Source organism: Lissotriton vulgaris, chromosome 4_1, assembly GCF_964263255.1.
Source record: "Lissotriton vulgaris chromosome 4_1, aLisVul1.2, whole genome shotgun sequence".
NCBI lineage: Eukaryota > Metazoa > Chordata > Amphibia > Caudata > Salamandridae > Lissotriton > Lissotriton vulgaris.
This window is the reverse complement of record NC_141691.1, coordinates 252,280,035-252,297,561: the sequence shown is the minus strand read 5'-3', so window position 1 is coordinate 252,297,561 and position 17,527 is coordinate 252,280,035. Positions and strand designations below refer to the sequence as shown.

The 17,527-nt window shown below is 43.5% G+C and overlaps 1 protein-coding gene across 1 annotated transcript in view; it reads right to left on the bottom strand.

Annotated features, from left to right (window-relative positions):
• IDS (iduronate 2-sulfatase) overlaps positions 1–17,527 on the bottom strand; it is a 120,611-nt gene that overhangs the window by 73,318 nt on the left and 29,766 nt on the right. The window contains exons 4-5 of the mRNA XM_086918612.1: positions 12,548–12,636; positions 7,677–7,877 (exon numbers count right to left, since the gene is read on the bottom strand). Of these exons, the coding sequence (XP_086774738.1) occupies positions 7,677–7,877; positions 12,548–12,636 (290 nt within the window). The remainder of the gene's footprint in view (positions 1–7,676; positions 7,878–12,547; positions 12,637–17,527) is intronic.

Here is a 17,527-nt window from a genome sequence, read left to right as displayed (position 1 = left end):
TTGTAAATGGCAATGCCTTATATTTAGGTTTTAAAAACCAACACTTAAATAAAAGCCATTGCCATTTACAATGCCAATAGCTCAAACTCACAACTACGAGACCTATTGCATTGCAAATGCTGGTTATTCTATGTGGCCCAGCAACTGATGTCTTTCTGGATACCTGGAATAGTGTGCCTTTACAAGAACCAACGTTCCAGAGCTGGTCATTGGTCAGGCACTAGCACTTTTATAGTAACAGGGCCATCTCGAAAGCCTTCGTGATTTAACCTGATTTAGCTATATGCAATTAGCTATGCAGCTCCACAATTTATCACTTTGATTAGCCTCAAATAATGAATTCTTAAATGTATTAGTGTGAATGCTACGTTTTATAGTAAAAAATGTTATTGAAGTAGGTTACTAAATCTAAGACAGGTGTGTGCTTTGATATGTATATTGTATAGCCGCTCTATGTCAAGCAGACACCAAAAAAAAAATCATTGAACAGAATCTAGTCCCCGACTAATCAATTTGTATACTTCAACTATCCTATGGATTTTGGACCCCTGTCCTTCCATGGCATAACAATTCATCCTCTAGACCATCTCACTGCGACATCAAAAATTACAAATTTCTACACCCACCCAGGTTTTTGGTGAGGATGGCTTCTAATGGACCACTGCAATCAAGTAACTGTCAGATACAGCAATTTATTGGTCAACAATTCATGGTACGCAGTGTGCCATACACATCCATAATAAGTGAAGAGAACTGCGTTCAATGCTGCAAGTAAAGCTGTGTGAAAATCAACATGATACACACTTTAAAACCTCCAATTTCACAATAATTTGTTAAAAGTCATAAGCTACTCTATTTCTCATCTATAAGCTTCCTTCTAGACATGCGACTAACTCCCCGTCGTAACAGTCTATACAGTTAAGGTATCAGTTGTTCAATCCTACTTCAAATTATTTTATAATTCATTAGTGTCACCTTGACATCTACCAGGAAAAGACATTGATCCCCTTTGCAGAACTGATGGAGCGGCCGGTGGGCCAGTTCCTGCAGTAGGAGGTACTAGTCTGCACTTTGAGAATTATGGGGAGGAGGTAAGAGATGAACCGGAAACACACCCCCTACTCCATGCACTGATCAGGTTGGGAATAGCGAGTCACCAAGGTAAGGGGTCTTACATAACGCTAGTTGCCCAGGATCAGGGAGCGCTTGGGAGCTGGGGGAAAGCACTAAACACCCAATTTAAGGACAGAGAATGGGAGAAGATCTTGCCCTCCCAAAAGTCCATAACCGCCAACATGAGACGAAAATATTTTCAGTTTAATTATATACATATGAGCTAACTGACACCGCACAGGAATAGGCTGAAACACAGAGGTGAGGCGTGCCCACGATGTGGGCAACAAGAGGCAGACTTCATCCACATGTTTGGAATTTCCAAAGGCCGACCCCCTTCTGGAATAAAGTAGTCTGGCGAACAGTGGTGGCGCTGGAGAGAGCTAAACACTGCTAGAGCATACCTCTTGGCCTTTTTCCCCCCACCGACCCGAAGCAGAAAGTGGGAAATAAGTTTATAGATCCGACTATGGCCCTGGCCAAGAGGTGAGAAGCGATGGCCTGGAAATCTACCACGGGACTATGCAAAGAAACCTGGTGCAAGGACCTTATGAATTGGGCGGAAGCAGAAACAAGGGCCCTCCTTAGAGAGGGGGTGGGGGGGGGTGCATAAGAAACCAATAGTGGGCCAATGGAAGGAGCTGGTATGAGCCTGGGAGACTCTAGGCCTTGAAAATGAGGGGGCAGAAAACGAGGTAGAACACCTGATTTAGTACAATAGTGAGAGGTAGAACATTCAAACCGGAAAGCCCACATAGAGGAAGATACATAATATTAAAAATATATTTAGGACACCAAGTGAACTCCATAGAGCACACCATAGCAAATACCACATACCCAATACAGACCTTGTACAAGCACTCAGGCCCCAGTACCACAGATTAGCAAAGATGGTATTGCATGCGAAACCAAAAGAGGCGTAGGTTACAAAGCACAGAGTTAATAGTTAAGTTTGCAATATGCATGGTCAACCATGGAACCACATACACACATGGGAAGAGGGAATGTGGAATGGGAAAATGCGATAACTAAATGTGTATAGCCAACTCCTAGAGGACGCAAATAGAGCTACTATGTATCATACAACACATGTTCAACTTACTGGAAGCGGAGTTCAAATGGAGCAGAACACCATACTTGTATGTAAATAAAGGACTAGAGAGAATGTGAAAAAAAGCAAAAACTTGAAGAATCGAAAATGTAACCAAAATATATGTATAATAATATTGAAAATGCCAGACAGTTTGAAGTAAAAAAAAAAAAAAAAAAAAAAAAAAAACAACAACACATTAGGGTCACCTATTTTTATTCAATACTAAAAAAAGTGCAGAGATCTTACAAAATACAGAGTGCATCACGTGCAGAAAGTGAAGCCCAGAGGGGATGTACAAACATACAAGTGTTTCCTCAACTTCTTGTGGACATATTCAGTCTTGGCCTAGCCCCAAACTGCAATACAACATCAGGCTTACAGAGATTCAAATGGTTTGGTCCGGTCTGATAAACAATCTTACAACAGCAACCTGTATATTAAAACTGAGGTCAAACACCAATGGTCAGATTTTCAATAGTTATGAGTGCTAGACAAGAATGGAAACTATTTTTCGGTTAATAAAATAACTACTTTGTACCTCCATAGTCACATAAATAGTAAGTACTAAGTAATATGCCTAGCATAAAAAAAGTGATAAAATATCGACAATCTAAGAATAGTATTTGAGACTGGAGACTAATAGTGAGACAGGGTGTTTTATGTTTCGGAGCCCAATAAAAGATATTCGGTCCTAAAGCTTAGGCCGCATTAGATATAAAACACAATTATCTTGGGGAACAGCAAATATTATGAAGTCTTTCCCCAGATCAAGAGGAACCACCCCAGGAATTGCCACAATGAGGTGCAATAAAAGTTTCCAGACAGTGATTTCAGCATACAACTGTAGAAAGAGAAGGCACAAACATCATTTAGGACGACAACAACAACAACAACAAAAACATACACGCAATCACAATTCTGTGCTTCCAAAGATGCCCATGTTATAGGTGTGCATGCCTTTGCAGTACTGGAATGAAAAATAATTTAGGACTACAGTTCTCACCTTCATCTCTTACTGATCAATGAACCAACAGAATCAATAGTGAGATGTTTAGGACATAAGTTGAATATACCTTTTGGCCCACAACAGGTTTTGGTTATCTATTCACCTGCAATGTAATGTTAGAAGACGTGCAGGATGTGGTTTAGGCGTTCCATTTATGTATGGAAAGAATAACTCATACCATTCTCACTCCGAAGCCAGTCATTTATTTGGGACACAGACTCAAACTTAGATTAGCCCTCCTGTATAAAGTGGCTGTCTATTGCACGGCAGGACTGCATTATCTTCATCACTCGAATCACAGGATGAACTAAGAGTCAAATTGGATTCTAAAACATAAGTAGGCCAGTGGTTTCAGGTAACATTTGATTAGCAGCATGCTTCTAGTCTAGATTCACATGCGTTGCACAGACTGTAAAGCATTACTCTCAAGTCCATTAACACAGTGGCAGGTGAGATATAGAACAGGATTTAAACTCAGCAGCGGCTGCCCATCAATTCAACTCGCTGGGCAGATATCAGGTTAAAAAAAAATAATAATAAGATTCACTTACCTCTGCCCTCAGTGCTCATAGCTCCTCCGTCTCCTCATCAGTTACTCCAACTCCCCTCTTCCAATCAATGCTCTGCTCTCATGCTGCACAGTCAGCACAGCATGACAGAAGCATCAGGATTGGCTTGAGTGGATGGACCTCACGCTCACTGAGGCACTGGGGGAACTCTGTTTGCTCTCCACCCAGCATTCTTCACCCAACATGTGCACTGTAAACTTCTTCACCTGGCTGTCTGACGGCCAAAGTCACCTGCCCAGTGTAAACAGGTGAGTGAGCACCACTCCCCTGCTGCCAGTCAGCAGTGGCCCGTCTTCAAACACGGCTAAGGCAAGAGAAAATAAAAATGGTGATTCATTTATCACCATTTTATTTTCCACCTTTTGCCATGCTGGCAGCGGAGGGATGGGAGATGGCGATGACACTCTCTGCCCCAATAGAAGGGCTGCTACTGTTACAATAAATGATACATCCAGACTTCCCTTCCTGAGTGAATATCCATGCAGTAATTCTTTGTGAACGAGTTAATTGACTAAGCTGTATTAAGGTGGAAGCAAGGAGTAAGTCAGGGGCCCCAATTGACCCATGCCCCCAACCATATCTACAACATGGGAAGACCACCGATCAGCAGCATCCTCACTCACATCAACACCTAGAAAATATTCCACGTTACAAGAAGATTGAAACATGCAGCCATCAATGCTCTCCTTAAAAAAAAAAAAAAAAAAATTACGGCCGACCCCAGCGAGCTGACCAACAACTTCTGGCCCATCTCTCTGCTACCATGCCCAGCCAAAATGATAGAACAGGCCATCAAACAACTTACCAACCATCTCAAACTCCACCCAATCAGGTTTTTAGAGCAACCACACCACAAAAATAGCACTCAGAGCCACGGACGAAATCTGCACAATACTGGACAGTGGAGAAACTGCAGTTCTTCTGGACAGCTCATGTGTCTGATACAGTCTACCACCACCACACCCTCATCAGAAGATCGAACGACAAAGGCATCCAACAACTGGATTTGATCCTTCCTTACTGAAAGAACACAGCAAATCGGACTACTATCCTACACATCACTAGGAATCGGATCTGCAGAGCGCCCCGGCGTTCATGGCTAAGCCCAGCGTTTTTCAACATCTACAGGACAGCACTCGCCAACATAGTCAGATCACACGGCATCTCCATCATATCATAAGCCAAAGTCATCTTCTCTGACTGCATGGTCAGCATAGGAGATTTAAGAGCCAACTGCCCGCAAGTCAACTCAGATAAGCGGGAAGTGCAGATTGTCAGGATAAAACGCTTCTTGGCACTCCCCCTGGGGACCACCAGAGCTCGTTCACAAACAAACCAACACCACAAGAAACCAGCCATTTGAAGAATTACAATAAGAGTGGTTAAGTGAGACAGGAGTGAAAATGAGGAGGCTATACTCAGAAGTAATGCAGAGGATGGAAGATATTTGTGGTACTGTCGTCGCTCTATCAGTTCTGACACTGGGCAAGGGAGGTGGGAAGCTACACTATCAGCTGGGAATGTAGTATATCCTGCAATGCTTTAAATAATTGTATTTTTGTTGTATTTGTTGCTGCTTTCCGAACTCCTGTAGAGCACCGATTACCGTTTCCGCTATATAAAAACTTTCAAAGAAATAAGGGCACTCTAAAGAAAGGGAGTAAACAATCGGTAACATGAAAACCTGCAGAGTAAGTGCAAAATTCTATTGTTATAACTTTTACCCATAATGGGTAAATATTTAACCTATGTTGGCACTGCTTTCATTACACCAACATCTTCATATTTGGAGGATTTGAGTCCAAGCCCACCCTAGAAAACATTTTACTACTGCCTATGCCAGTAGTAAATTCCAACATTCCCCGGAGAAGAACGTGTTAGAGGATTTGGTGAAGGTCCTTAAACATTCAACGCACAAGGCAGTCAACTACAACTTTCTACCTATTCCAGCCCATGAGTAGATTTGCTCAAAACAAAATCTTACGGCAGCTAATCTTTACGAGTGCAAAATTCAGCATTTGCACACAAAAGTCAAGCTTACTTACGTAAATAGCTTTGAGAATCGGACTCCTAACATTTCCACTCTGGCTTACACTTTACATCTAGATGTACTCTGCAAAGTCTGGTCAATCATTAATGCAGCACTTGGTAGATGGTCACGATTATGGCAAATCATTTAAGCACAGGCACAAGAAAAGAGTGCCGCAGAATTCAACCAGGTGCCCAACTAGAGAAGGTCAGACACAGGACCGCACATATAATATGGGTACTATAGCAATACTGAATTGGAGTGAATGCTCTAAAGGTAAATCTGGTAAAGTATTTCAGAAGAAGCTTCTTTAGAAACTAAACCAAGAAAGACCAAGTGGTACCTTCAAAAGAATGATAGGTCCTGAACACTGATATAATCACAACACTGGAATAACGCAAGTGCTGGCATAGTCAAAGCCTTACTTTGATTAGGTATTGTGAACAGAGCTCATTAATAAACAGAGCGTCTGGATACAAATGGCCTGTGAATAGTCAAATATTTATCAATAAAAGAAAGGCAGCATATTCAAAGCCTTGCTACAACTCAAACCCTGCCATAACCAGAGCCCTAGCATAATCAGAGGATATTGGAGCTCCGATACAATAGGAACGCCGTCATAATTTGCATATTCAAATGGTCCAAGTTGAATACATACAGGACTGGTAGATTTCTGAACCAGTGCGCCCCTTTGACAATCAAATATTTTATACAATTTCACACCTTTGCACTAGGACATAAATGTAGTAGCGTTAGTCGTAAAATGCTGACATTGGTACATTATTATACGATTCGCCCATCATGTGTGCCAAATTCCAGACAGATCTCACTACTCGCCATTACAGTTCTGTAGACACAGCAACTTCTAAACTGCATTACCCCGGCTGCCCTTCTTTAAACGAATTAAGCACTCTTCAACATAGGTCTTAATTTCGCATGGCTGTTTCTACGCTAGTGTTATCCATCCAACACATTCAGTGGAGAAGTGTGGCTCGCCGGTTAGAGGCAGCAGACCCAGAAGCAGAGGTCGGCCCGGGACCAGGGTTCAATTCCCGACGCGGCAGGGTACGGAACCAATGTCAGCGGACTCGCTAAATCTCGCCTCGGTGCCTCTAACCATGGGTCCCACGCTGCAACTCTGGGCAATAGCTTGCTTAATCTCCACAACGGCCCCCTCGCTGCCGGGGATGCCTGGCTTCACCTTGGGGATGCCCAATAGGGACCATCTCACAGGGAAAGCCAGGACGGGTTCCTCAGCGGCACAGCGGCAAGAAACCCTGGGGTTAACATGCGCTCTACAAATTCATACTAACATAACATAACACGGTGTCCGCAGCACTAACTAGACTTGCCTCACAAGGAGGGTACAAGATAGAAACTTCTCTAAATAAAAAGCTTCAACTTGGTGAATCAAATTCCAATGCAGGAGAGTCTGAAGCCTCCATAATGGCCAAGAGTGAAATGTGAGGATACAGAGCATGTTAATGTTCAAACCACACAGATTCGGGAGAGCTTAAAAGCAGGAGATTGGGCACTGAATGTTTGCGTCACAGTTTAGGCACATTTGTGGGGCAATGCCCCAGCACGAATGTTCTATGGGTTGCAATTAAAAATAAAGATTGACGTTTTATGCTTCTCCATCTACTGCAGTATAATGAGGATAGCAGGCCTGTGGAGGAGGTTCATAAAAGGCTGTTTGGGGTATATTAAAATGTAAACATAGAATTAAAAAGCATGAAGAATTGAAAAGAAACCAATTAAAATGAGGTTTCTGTAGCACACATGAACTGCAAGTATGCAGAAGACCAAGGGTCAATTTATTGCTCCGGAGCCTATGAAGACCGTTATAAAAAGGCAGCCACTCACCTTTGGGTACCTGAAAGGGATGTGAGGTTTGTGATACCCAACTGCAAGAAAGAATGGCTTGCTCTGTTTTTTAGCAGCTTGCAGTAACTGTATGGCCTCTTCTGTACTCTGGATATCAGGCAAAGTTCTTTCAGGTACTTCTTCCACATCAACAGGACATACCAGATTGGCATGAAGCTTGCCATCTTTACCTTTACAGGTCTAGGAAAGAAAAACATTAACTCAAATTAAAGATTATACTCTTTTGGTCTCACCTTCCAGACAAGGCAACCTGCTTGGTTGCCGATTAGGCCTATTGTCATTTTACAGTGGGCTTAGGGCCCATCCACAGCATACCATTGGTTGGCTGTGTAACTCATTTGCTTACTTTTTAAAGATTAGCTTGCGTCCTTCCACTGCATAAGTTTCTAGCACTATAGGTTTCTTTTTGGATAAGCACTATGAGCGTTCATGTGTTTTCCACCTGTCGCCCTTGTGATTCACTACGCTCCGTTGTTATGCTTCTCCCTTACCCTCTTCCTGGTTTGCTTCCTCTTCTATGCTTCTCCTCCCCACATTGATCTCTTGCTTGTGCTTCTCAATCTAGTGCTGCTTCCACCGACTGGTCATCCTAAAGTGCTGCTTAAACTGCCCATTGCTGCCCCTCCCACTTGCCTACCATTGCTGCCGCAGACTTATTATATATTGTTTTTTTTTGGCAGAGGCCCAGGGAGCAAACTTGCCTGCCCACCCAACTTAAAAGCACTTGTGATACTGCCACGTCTTTCCACCCTCCTTACATTTACCAATCTATCTCAAATTGGTAAACAAAAAATGGCACATTTGCAATTTTGTAGGCGTGCATTCATAGTACAACATGTGCCCACCCCTATAAAACAACTGCATCCTCATGCTTTTGTCCCATTTTACCATGTTGCACAGCATCTTGCCGATCTGTAATGTATGGCGAAGAGGCATTGGCAAAGCAAAACATTATAAAGGCAAAAGCTACTGGCTTGGTCAATGCTGGTAAAGTAAGTCTTGGCCACATTGATGAATGTATCACTTGTTAAATGTTTTTAGAGATAATTGGAGCAGCACAATTTCCTGCCTTAAAGCACGAGGCCGCAACGAAAACAGCAGGAACTATTCAAAGGGATTAAGGGACACTCATTTTTAACAATATACACATTACATAAAATATCAGGAAGAGGCTAGAAGCAGAAAAAGAGAACAAGTAAATAAGATTATACAAAACTGTTATAACAAATGGTGGTGTACGATTTGTAATCAAACGCCAGGTAAAAATTACACAAAGCAGTAGAAATGTAGGGCAAGTAGAGGAGTTGGAAAATACGCAGGCACTCCGAGAACCACTGTGGTGGGCATACTGCAAAAAATGAATAATAAGTACAGAAATAAAATGGCTGAGTGGAAGGAAGCAAAAGGGGATTAATATGTAAACATCACCAAAAAGAGAGCAAGCCTGTCAAGGAAGGGCTAGGCTGGAGAAAAGAATGGAAGGGAATGCAGTGTTGAAGGGCTGGAAAGAGCAGTAGAGTGCTGAAATCGAAGAAAAAAAACAATCTTGGCACAATGAGATATGAGGGGGAAACAAACAAAAAGAAAAACAAATGATCAGGTAAATATGTAGTAAGCATGTTAAGGGTTGTGCCTCATTCTGACTGAAAACACCCATTTCTGTAATCTGAAGCAGAGGTTTTGTTGATTCCTTGTTGGAACACTGTCGGCCAATTCTCTAAAGCCACAACCCCATTCTCGCAACAGCACTTCGAAACCACCTATTTCTTTGATTAAAACTATCCTCGAATTTCTCATCAGGAGAAACTCCTAGCTACCCCTCCAAATGAATCTTGCCCCCACCTAAAAAAAAGCCTTTTTGTTTGCAATCAGCAAATTTGCATGAGGATTCTCTCTAACCCCCAAGTGCTATGCATTAGTCAGATAAATATTCCCTTACATTGGTACAGCTCTTACTACCATCTGTAGCACTGCTTGAGATTTAGGAAAGAAACATCTTGACTGAAAGAAAGCATTAGTAATTCCAATCTTAAAGAGGCCCAGCCCAGATCAGATCTTGCAATCTAATTTCTTTGCTTTCATTTACCTCAAAAAACTCCACATACTGATAGTCAACAAATGCAACTTTTCTTCAAATCCAACAATCTTTACTGCCACCCAATACCAATTCTGACAATGTGGCCACCGCTTTAAACAGTTTATTTTGGCTGTAGAGGTCATATTGGTTTAATGTCATCAACAGCACACCAGGCTTATTTTTGTTAGACTATTAAAGGGCTTTCAGTGTCCCACTCCATCCTTCTTGATCGCTTAGCCTACTGTGGCATTAAAGATTCAGCTTTCTCATTGTGCTCTACCTGTTGATTTGGAAGTCTGCAGGCAGTCAGAATACCCCTTTAAGCCTCACTCAATGCCATATAATTTGGTGCCCTCCAAGGTTCACCCCTCAGCCAAACTAACATTCATGTAACTCCTTTAGCAGCCCCAGTCAACTCTGAGTTTCTAATCTTATGCCAATGTCACAGCTCATCCTGTTACTCTATAGTCCCCAGCATTTATTTCCATCACTATTGTATCAAAAACCTTAACCGCCAAGCTTCATTTACTACAGTTCTAACCAAAGTCTTAGCCTTCGGAAATGGCTCACCTTAGGCTCATGACTATACGTGGCTCTCCAAATAACCCTACAAATTCAGCACTTCCACCCCTCCAGCGCCCAACTGTCCTTTCCACTACACCATTTACTGTACCAGTTTTCGTATTTTAACAACTATTCAGAAACTCCTGCTGCTTCTTCCAGTGCACTAATTTATGATTTAAACATTTCAGATTAGTTATTTCCTCCTTGGTCTCTCCGCTTACTCTCTCGCCAAGCGTCAATATATTCAAAATGCTGCTGCTTGCAGAATATCACGCATATACATTGGTAGCATAACATAAGAACCGCTCCCCAGCACAGCAATTAGGAAGCTAATTCCAAGTCTTCATGAAAATTCTAGCATCTCTGATCTTCACCCGCTACGTGTGTTGCCCATAAATAGTGTACTTTCAAAGCTCCTGGCCTTGGTCACAAAGCGATCCTCGTGTAATTTCTCACATGCGTCATATTTCTTCACTAACCACTTTCCCCTACAGGTCTCTACACGATAGCAAGGCAGATTTACTGCTGCCCCTCAGATTTAAGAAAACTAACATTGGCGGAAGACTTCCAGCTACTACTCCTGCAATAACCCTCCTCATCACTTTTCAGACAAACCTCAAACCACAACTACTTTTTAAATACTCAAGGATCTCTACGTTTCTTGGCCAGCCACTGGACACCCTATTCCTGAGGGGACAAAGTACTTTACAAATATTTCAGACTGCTAATGAACTTCATTCATAGAGACGAAACACTATTGTTGCTCAGAAACATTATTAGAAAGAATATAAACAATGGTCTCATTAAGTGTACTGAGAATTTTTGATGGATGAGCCCAAATTAAGCAAATAGAAAGCGATCCTCAGAAGTGTCGCCCAGTCGGTTCGCAGGATTAATTTAAACCTATACATCAATGCATGCACATTCCAGATGTAGCATGGCAGATGTAAATAAAAACCAGGCTTTAAATGCACCTACAGTCTTTTTTCCCATTCACAACCATCAGATGAAGTGTAACGGCCAATGACTGAACGTTGTTCAATGACTGAACCTTGTCCAAGGACACTCTTGCATATTACACATTTCATCATCAACCTAGAAAGTATAGATTGCAAAAAAACATAGCAAACTCACCATTAATGGAGGTATTTTGAAGACAAAGTGAGCTACAAAAAATGAAATATTCGAACGAAAGAGTTGGAGGAGCGTAGGTGGTAAGGGTAAATACTACTATGGCCAGGCCCTTCACCCATCCCAACGTGGGGGCCCTACCCTCGCTATACATGACTGGCCTTAGGCAGCAGGGGATGGCTACAACTTCACCAGGCCTTGTGCTGACCAATGCTGCAAACACCATTTTGCTATGTGTAAGCCAACATGGGCAGCTACCCACACAGATCACAGCATTCAGCCATCAAGAGGGGGGGGGGGGGGGGGGGTGGAATATGATGCCAGATCAGTGAACCCACCCACTATGCCAAAGTGAGACTTTGAAGCCTGCTTTGGATTCGCTGTCACATACCTAGGAAACTTGCACTGGGTTCTCAGTAGTCAACCAGGATTCACGGATCCCAAGGCCCACCCTGAGAAAAGTTTGGCACACCCTCCAGCATTTTTCTTTTTTCATTTTAACACAGGAGTTTCCTTTGTCTCCGTACAAGGACCTCTGTGCCACCATTTGCTATGATGGTCACTTAAGTGCGCTTTTTAAATTATTTTCAGGGCGGGGCGCAGGGGACAGAGTCCCTGTGTGCCGTGATGGCAGCCGCACCATTCTTTTCAGACTTGCAGGAGCCAATCAGATTGTTTCGCAGATCCGCAAACTGAAATAGAGGACAGGAAACTAAAGTTTGTAGAATTCTGAAAAAACGCCCCGAGGTCTAAAGTGTAACCTCTTCATTCCCAGCCTCAATTGCGCTCAGCTGCTTTTTCTGTATTGAGGAGCAAGGAACCCTCTTGGCAGTCTGATAAATGATCTCATAACGGCAGATAATTTGAATCTCACTGTCGCAAATTTCACATGGTACCCCGAATAAACAATCAGTTCTTCGTGTGCTCAGTGTGTGATCCTCGCTCTTTTGCTGAAAAGTGCCTACTGTTTGGCCACGTCAGGCACTTAGATTCAGCATTGTTAAATTCATTTTAGCATCCTTAGGACAAGTAGACATTCACAAACTAGACAGTACGACTAGCTCCAATACTAGCTTACCTTCGTGTTTTCAAATTTTTCTGAGGATGGGTGGTACGGCGGAATGGACCAACTGTACGGATAGTCATCACTGTGATTGCCTGCAATTCCTGTGGGGAAAAAAAAAAAGGAGTTTTGTGCCTAATAGCTAGGGAAGGCGATTATTTTTGCAACAGACAAATATGCTCATTAATAAACACAACAAAAAAAAAAAAACCTACCTTTGAAAGCTTACTAAGATGTATCATTTGTCGGAATCACCCGAGAATAAAATAAAAAGGTACATCGAGGTGCTTGAGTGTAGTAACATCTGTAATTCATTTCTTTTAATATAGAGTAAATCACTTTACATTTTTTACGTTCAGTATTCCTCACTGCTAAGGTTACTTCAGTAAATCGTTTTGATCTTGAACATTTCCTCTTATAACTTTAATGAATATGCATGCACCCACCAAGTGGAGGATGGACAACAGTGGGTAAGAAACAAAAAAAAACATTGTGCATTTTCCTTTAGTAGCGCTAGAAGCCCTCCAAGCCCCCTCTCCAACCATATGCTACCATCAGATTCTCAGTACAACATTCTGTAGAAACGTGCACTCTTCTTCAGATTGTACTTCCTTTTATACAGAGGAAGTTAGTCCTCTGTCATGATAGGACTTGTGTTTCTTTTTTCAAGGGTCCTCGGTGCAAACATACAATCGGGTATTTGTGAAGCATACTACTCACCTGTTGTAGGAAGCTGGCTCCGCATATACTATACCAAAGTAAGGCATAGTGTGCACAGAGTCCAGTGGATCCCCAAAGGAAGGCAGAGGTAAAATGAGATAGCACCTCACTCTCGATTTGTGGTAGTGTGTTCCAGCAGTAAGGCAGAGTCTGAGGACAGTGTTAAGCATTTGTTGTACACATGCAGACAGCAAATGAATTCACATACAAAGACAGAACTTCAAAACCAGTTGTTTTTGTATAAAAATATTAGTTTAGGCATTTTATTTTCTAGAACCAAGCAAGTCTGGCACAGGTAAGCAATACATACTTTACAGTAGTAATGCAATTGAAATAGAGTTTGAATGAGAATTGTGTATGCACTTTGAATTGATTTACAGTATGGATGCAGAGAAATGCAATACTTAGTAAATGCAGTACATAGACGAATATGCTTTTTAGTAAAATAGCAGGTAAGTAACTTTTGAGATTACTAGGCTTACACAGAGTAGTATACCTAGATACTACTCTGGGACATTTTCTGAAAACAGGCAAGTAAAATCATTTTTTTGTTAGATTATGCAATTTTAAATAATTTCTTTAGTTTCTCAAACTCCACACTGAACACTATTTTCCTCCATAGGATGACATGGACTGTTTTTCTGTGAAAAGTTTATCGGTTTGGAGGTAAGTATTTGATAGTGGGAGTTGAGGTTCTGGGGTTAGAATCAGCGGTCCCCCAGGGTCAAGGATGCGCTCTAGTTACACCATCAGCGGCACTAGGTCGGCATAGTGCTGAGGCTTAATGTTATCCAATGGGAGGGGACTCTTCGCCGTGTTTGAGCACTCAACCTTGGGCTGTGGACGAAGAGTGGGGCGGATTTGCGGTGTCCGGCCAGACTCAGAGACTGCAGATGAACAAATCCGGTGTTCACAGGAGACAAAGTCTTTGTTCTTGTAGGAAGGCAGGTCTGCCTGGGTTTTTGAGGTTGCTGACTGCAGGACACACCAGGATTTTGCAGGAGCAGATTCGAGGGAGCGGGGGAGGGAGGAGACAGGACGGTAGGGCTGAGGCCATGTCAGGGAGCATCTTCCTCTTGCTAGCTGCTGCACAGCTGTTTGGTCCTTCTCGTAGTTTCTGGTCTGAGAAAGCAAGGTTCAAGGGTGCCCCTAAATACTAGATTTATGGATGTTACAGGTAGGTAAAAGGCAGGGACCAATGGCTCTCTTCACTGCAGTGAGCACCCCCTATTATGCCACCCTCTATTGGGAGGGGGGCATGAGCCTGTCCCTGGTTGGCTGAGTCCCTGCATCTGCAAGATGGTGGGGAATGGGAGTGGTGCTTCACCTCTCCCCCCCCCACCTGAGGGGTGGAGTTGGCAAAGGTGGGCACACCTCTTCCTCACTTGTTTTTCCCACCGGTTCTCCCACTTAAAGTGGGGGTCAGAACCAGTGGGAGCCAGTTGCTGAGAGCAGCTAGTGGCCTGGAGAAGCTCACAAAGGCGGCAAGCCTTTGAAGCTTCCCCTTCATGAACCCTGCCCATCCTGGGGAGGAGGCTTGGCACCTCGTCCCAGGATGTGTATTGTTTCAAGCCCCAGAGAGCAGCAGGCTCTTGGCCCAGGGGTCAAGAAACAGGTCTGGTGGTGGCAGCTGAAAGCAGCCACTGAGCCTGGACACTAATGGTGGGCTAGTTCTCAGGGGGCATCTCTAAGATGCCCTCTGTGTGCATTTTTCATCAAATCCCACACTGGCATGAGTGTGGGTTTAATGTGCTGAGAAGTTTGATACCAAACTTTTCAGTTTTCAGTGTAGCCATTATGGTGCTGTGGAGTTTGTAATGACAAACTCCCAGCACTGTATACTCTTCATGGCAGCACTGCACTTACAATGTCTAAGAATGGACTTCGACACTGTAGGGATACAGGGCTCATGCACATGTACCCTCACTACTGGTATAGTGCACCCAACTAGAGGAGTGACTGATCTATGCCAGGGCAGTGGGTTATAGGCATGGCACACAGATGTGTGCCATGTCAACTCTTCACTTTGTTCTGCACCAAAACACGCATCCTGCAAAGGCAGTGGGCGAGTGGAAGGGTACAGGACCTCGCAGAGCAAATGCATGCTGGTAAAGGCACTGGTGTTTTTTACTGCAGGGTGATTGCTAAACCCTTTTTAAAACTTGGATTCTTTTATATTTGCCTAATTTACACTTTCAATTTTACCTGCTCTCTTCCTCGGACGCCCTTTTTCGCCTCGCGCTCCCTGGTCCACCGCGGAGTTTCCCCAATTGATGTGGAGGGAGCGCTCGGCACTTATACTTCAGGGCTAGAGGTGGGGAAGGTACACTATAAAACACAGGCTGGCGGCTACACGCAGCGGGCACGCCAAAAGCAAGCCTGTCCGTGCCAGTCCGCCACCAGGAACTCTGCCAAATCTATACAAACGGGCTTAATCAACCCAAGGCAAACTATAAATATACCAGACAGGAGCTAATTGACCTCAGGAACTTCACCAAAATTAACGATGCACCCACACAGACTGCAGGTCACACGCTAGATCTGATCTTCTCCAACTCCCCAGAGACTACTTATAATTCCACCAAACCTCTATGGTCAGACCACTCAATCAATTTTAACCTAGGAGGTCCCTATGAACGTACAGTTAAGAAAAATCCTGTCAGACAGACCCACAGACAATGGTACAAACTTCGCCTGCCCTTTTTCATGAACAATTCACTCCCCCTAATGAGCCAACCCTAGACACCGTGGACAAACATCTAATGGCCCTTCAGGACGCAATCAAATCAACCATTGACACTCTTATTACTCAAACAATCCTCTCGCGCACCCAGACTCCCTGGTATTCGTCCGTGCTCAGAGTAGAAAAAAGCATATGTAAAAAGCTCAAGTGCTACTGGCGCCGAACCAAGTACGCACATGACAAAGAGCAATACAAGACAGCCCTTCGCGACTACCATAAGAACCTAAAAACTGCTCGGAAAAAGCACATAGCCACCCAACTGGAGCAAGCGGATAATGGCTCCAAACCCTCTTCCAGGTTCTTAATAGCCTAATTAACCTCATTGCCTGCAGAAGAACCAACTCAATCCCTATGCGATGAAATAGCCAGTCACTTTTCCCAAAAAATTGATGACATCTACAATAAAATCTGTCTATGCTAATTCCAGCCACAATCCGGTCATTGACCCTGCCTATGCTTCGCCCAGTCTCAACACCCTGGGTAGATTCCCCTTCCTCACCATCTCCAAAACCGAATCCCTACTAATTTCAGCCAAATCGGGTTCTCCCAAAGACTTTCTCCCAGCCAAAATGGCCCAAAAACTTGCAGCCGGATTTTCCGCACCTCTGTGTGCAGTTCTGAACAGTTCAATCAACGAAGGTAAGCTCCCAGATGACTGGAAAGCGGCCCAGATAATGCCTATTAGGAAAAACAACAAACTATCGGCCAATTTCACTTTTCCCCCCTTTATAGCAAATTATTTGAAAAACACATCACTCACCTTTCGACTTTCATTGAATCCTCCAACTGTCTCGACCCCTCAGTCGGGATTTCGTCCCAATTACAGAACTGAATCCGGCCTGGTCAACGTGATTGATGACACCCGTATGCTGGTAGAGCAGTAATTCTCATACTGCTCGACCTTTCCGCCGCATTTGACACGATCTCACATCAGATCCTGCTAGAAAGATTAGAATCCATTGGGATCCAGGACACTGCATTAGACTGGATAAGGGACTTCCTCAAAGGAAGAACACAAACAGTTCAACTTGGACCCTTTAGCTCAGAAACCACCCCAGGGAGCAAAGGAGTACCGCAGGGCTCTTGCCTCAGCCCTTCGCTATTCAATATTTATATAGCCCCTCTTGCGGCACTCCTTAGGAAGAGCGGGTTCACCCCAATCTCCTATGCGGATGACACTCAGCTCCTCCTCACCTTCGATAAAGATACCCCAAATCTCAAGAACATCTTTCTAGGAGGCATGACGACAACATCATGGATGAGTAGAAACTTCCTGCAGTTAAATGCAGATAAACTGAAATAATGCTCTTCAGAGAAGCAGTGACCACCTGGTCCCCCAGCTGGTGGCTGGAAGAAATGGGCCAGGCACCATCCCCTAAGCCAGTAGTCAAAAACATAGGAGTCCTAATCGACAGCAAGCTCAACCTCGATGAACATATAGCCACCACAAAACAAGCCTGCTTTCAAGCACTTAGTCTTCTTCGCAAAGTCTCACTTCCTTCCCACGTCCACCTGTAAAACTCTGGTTCATG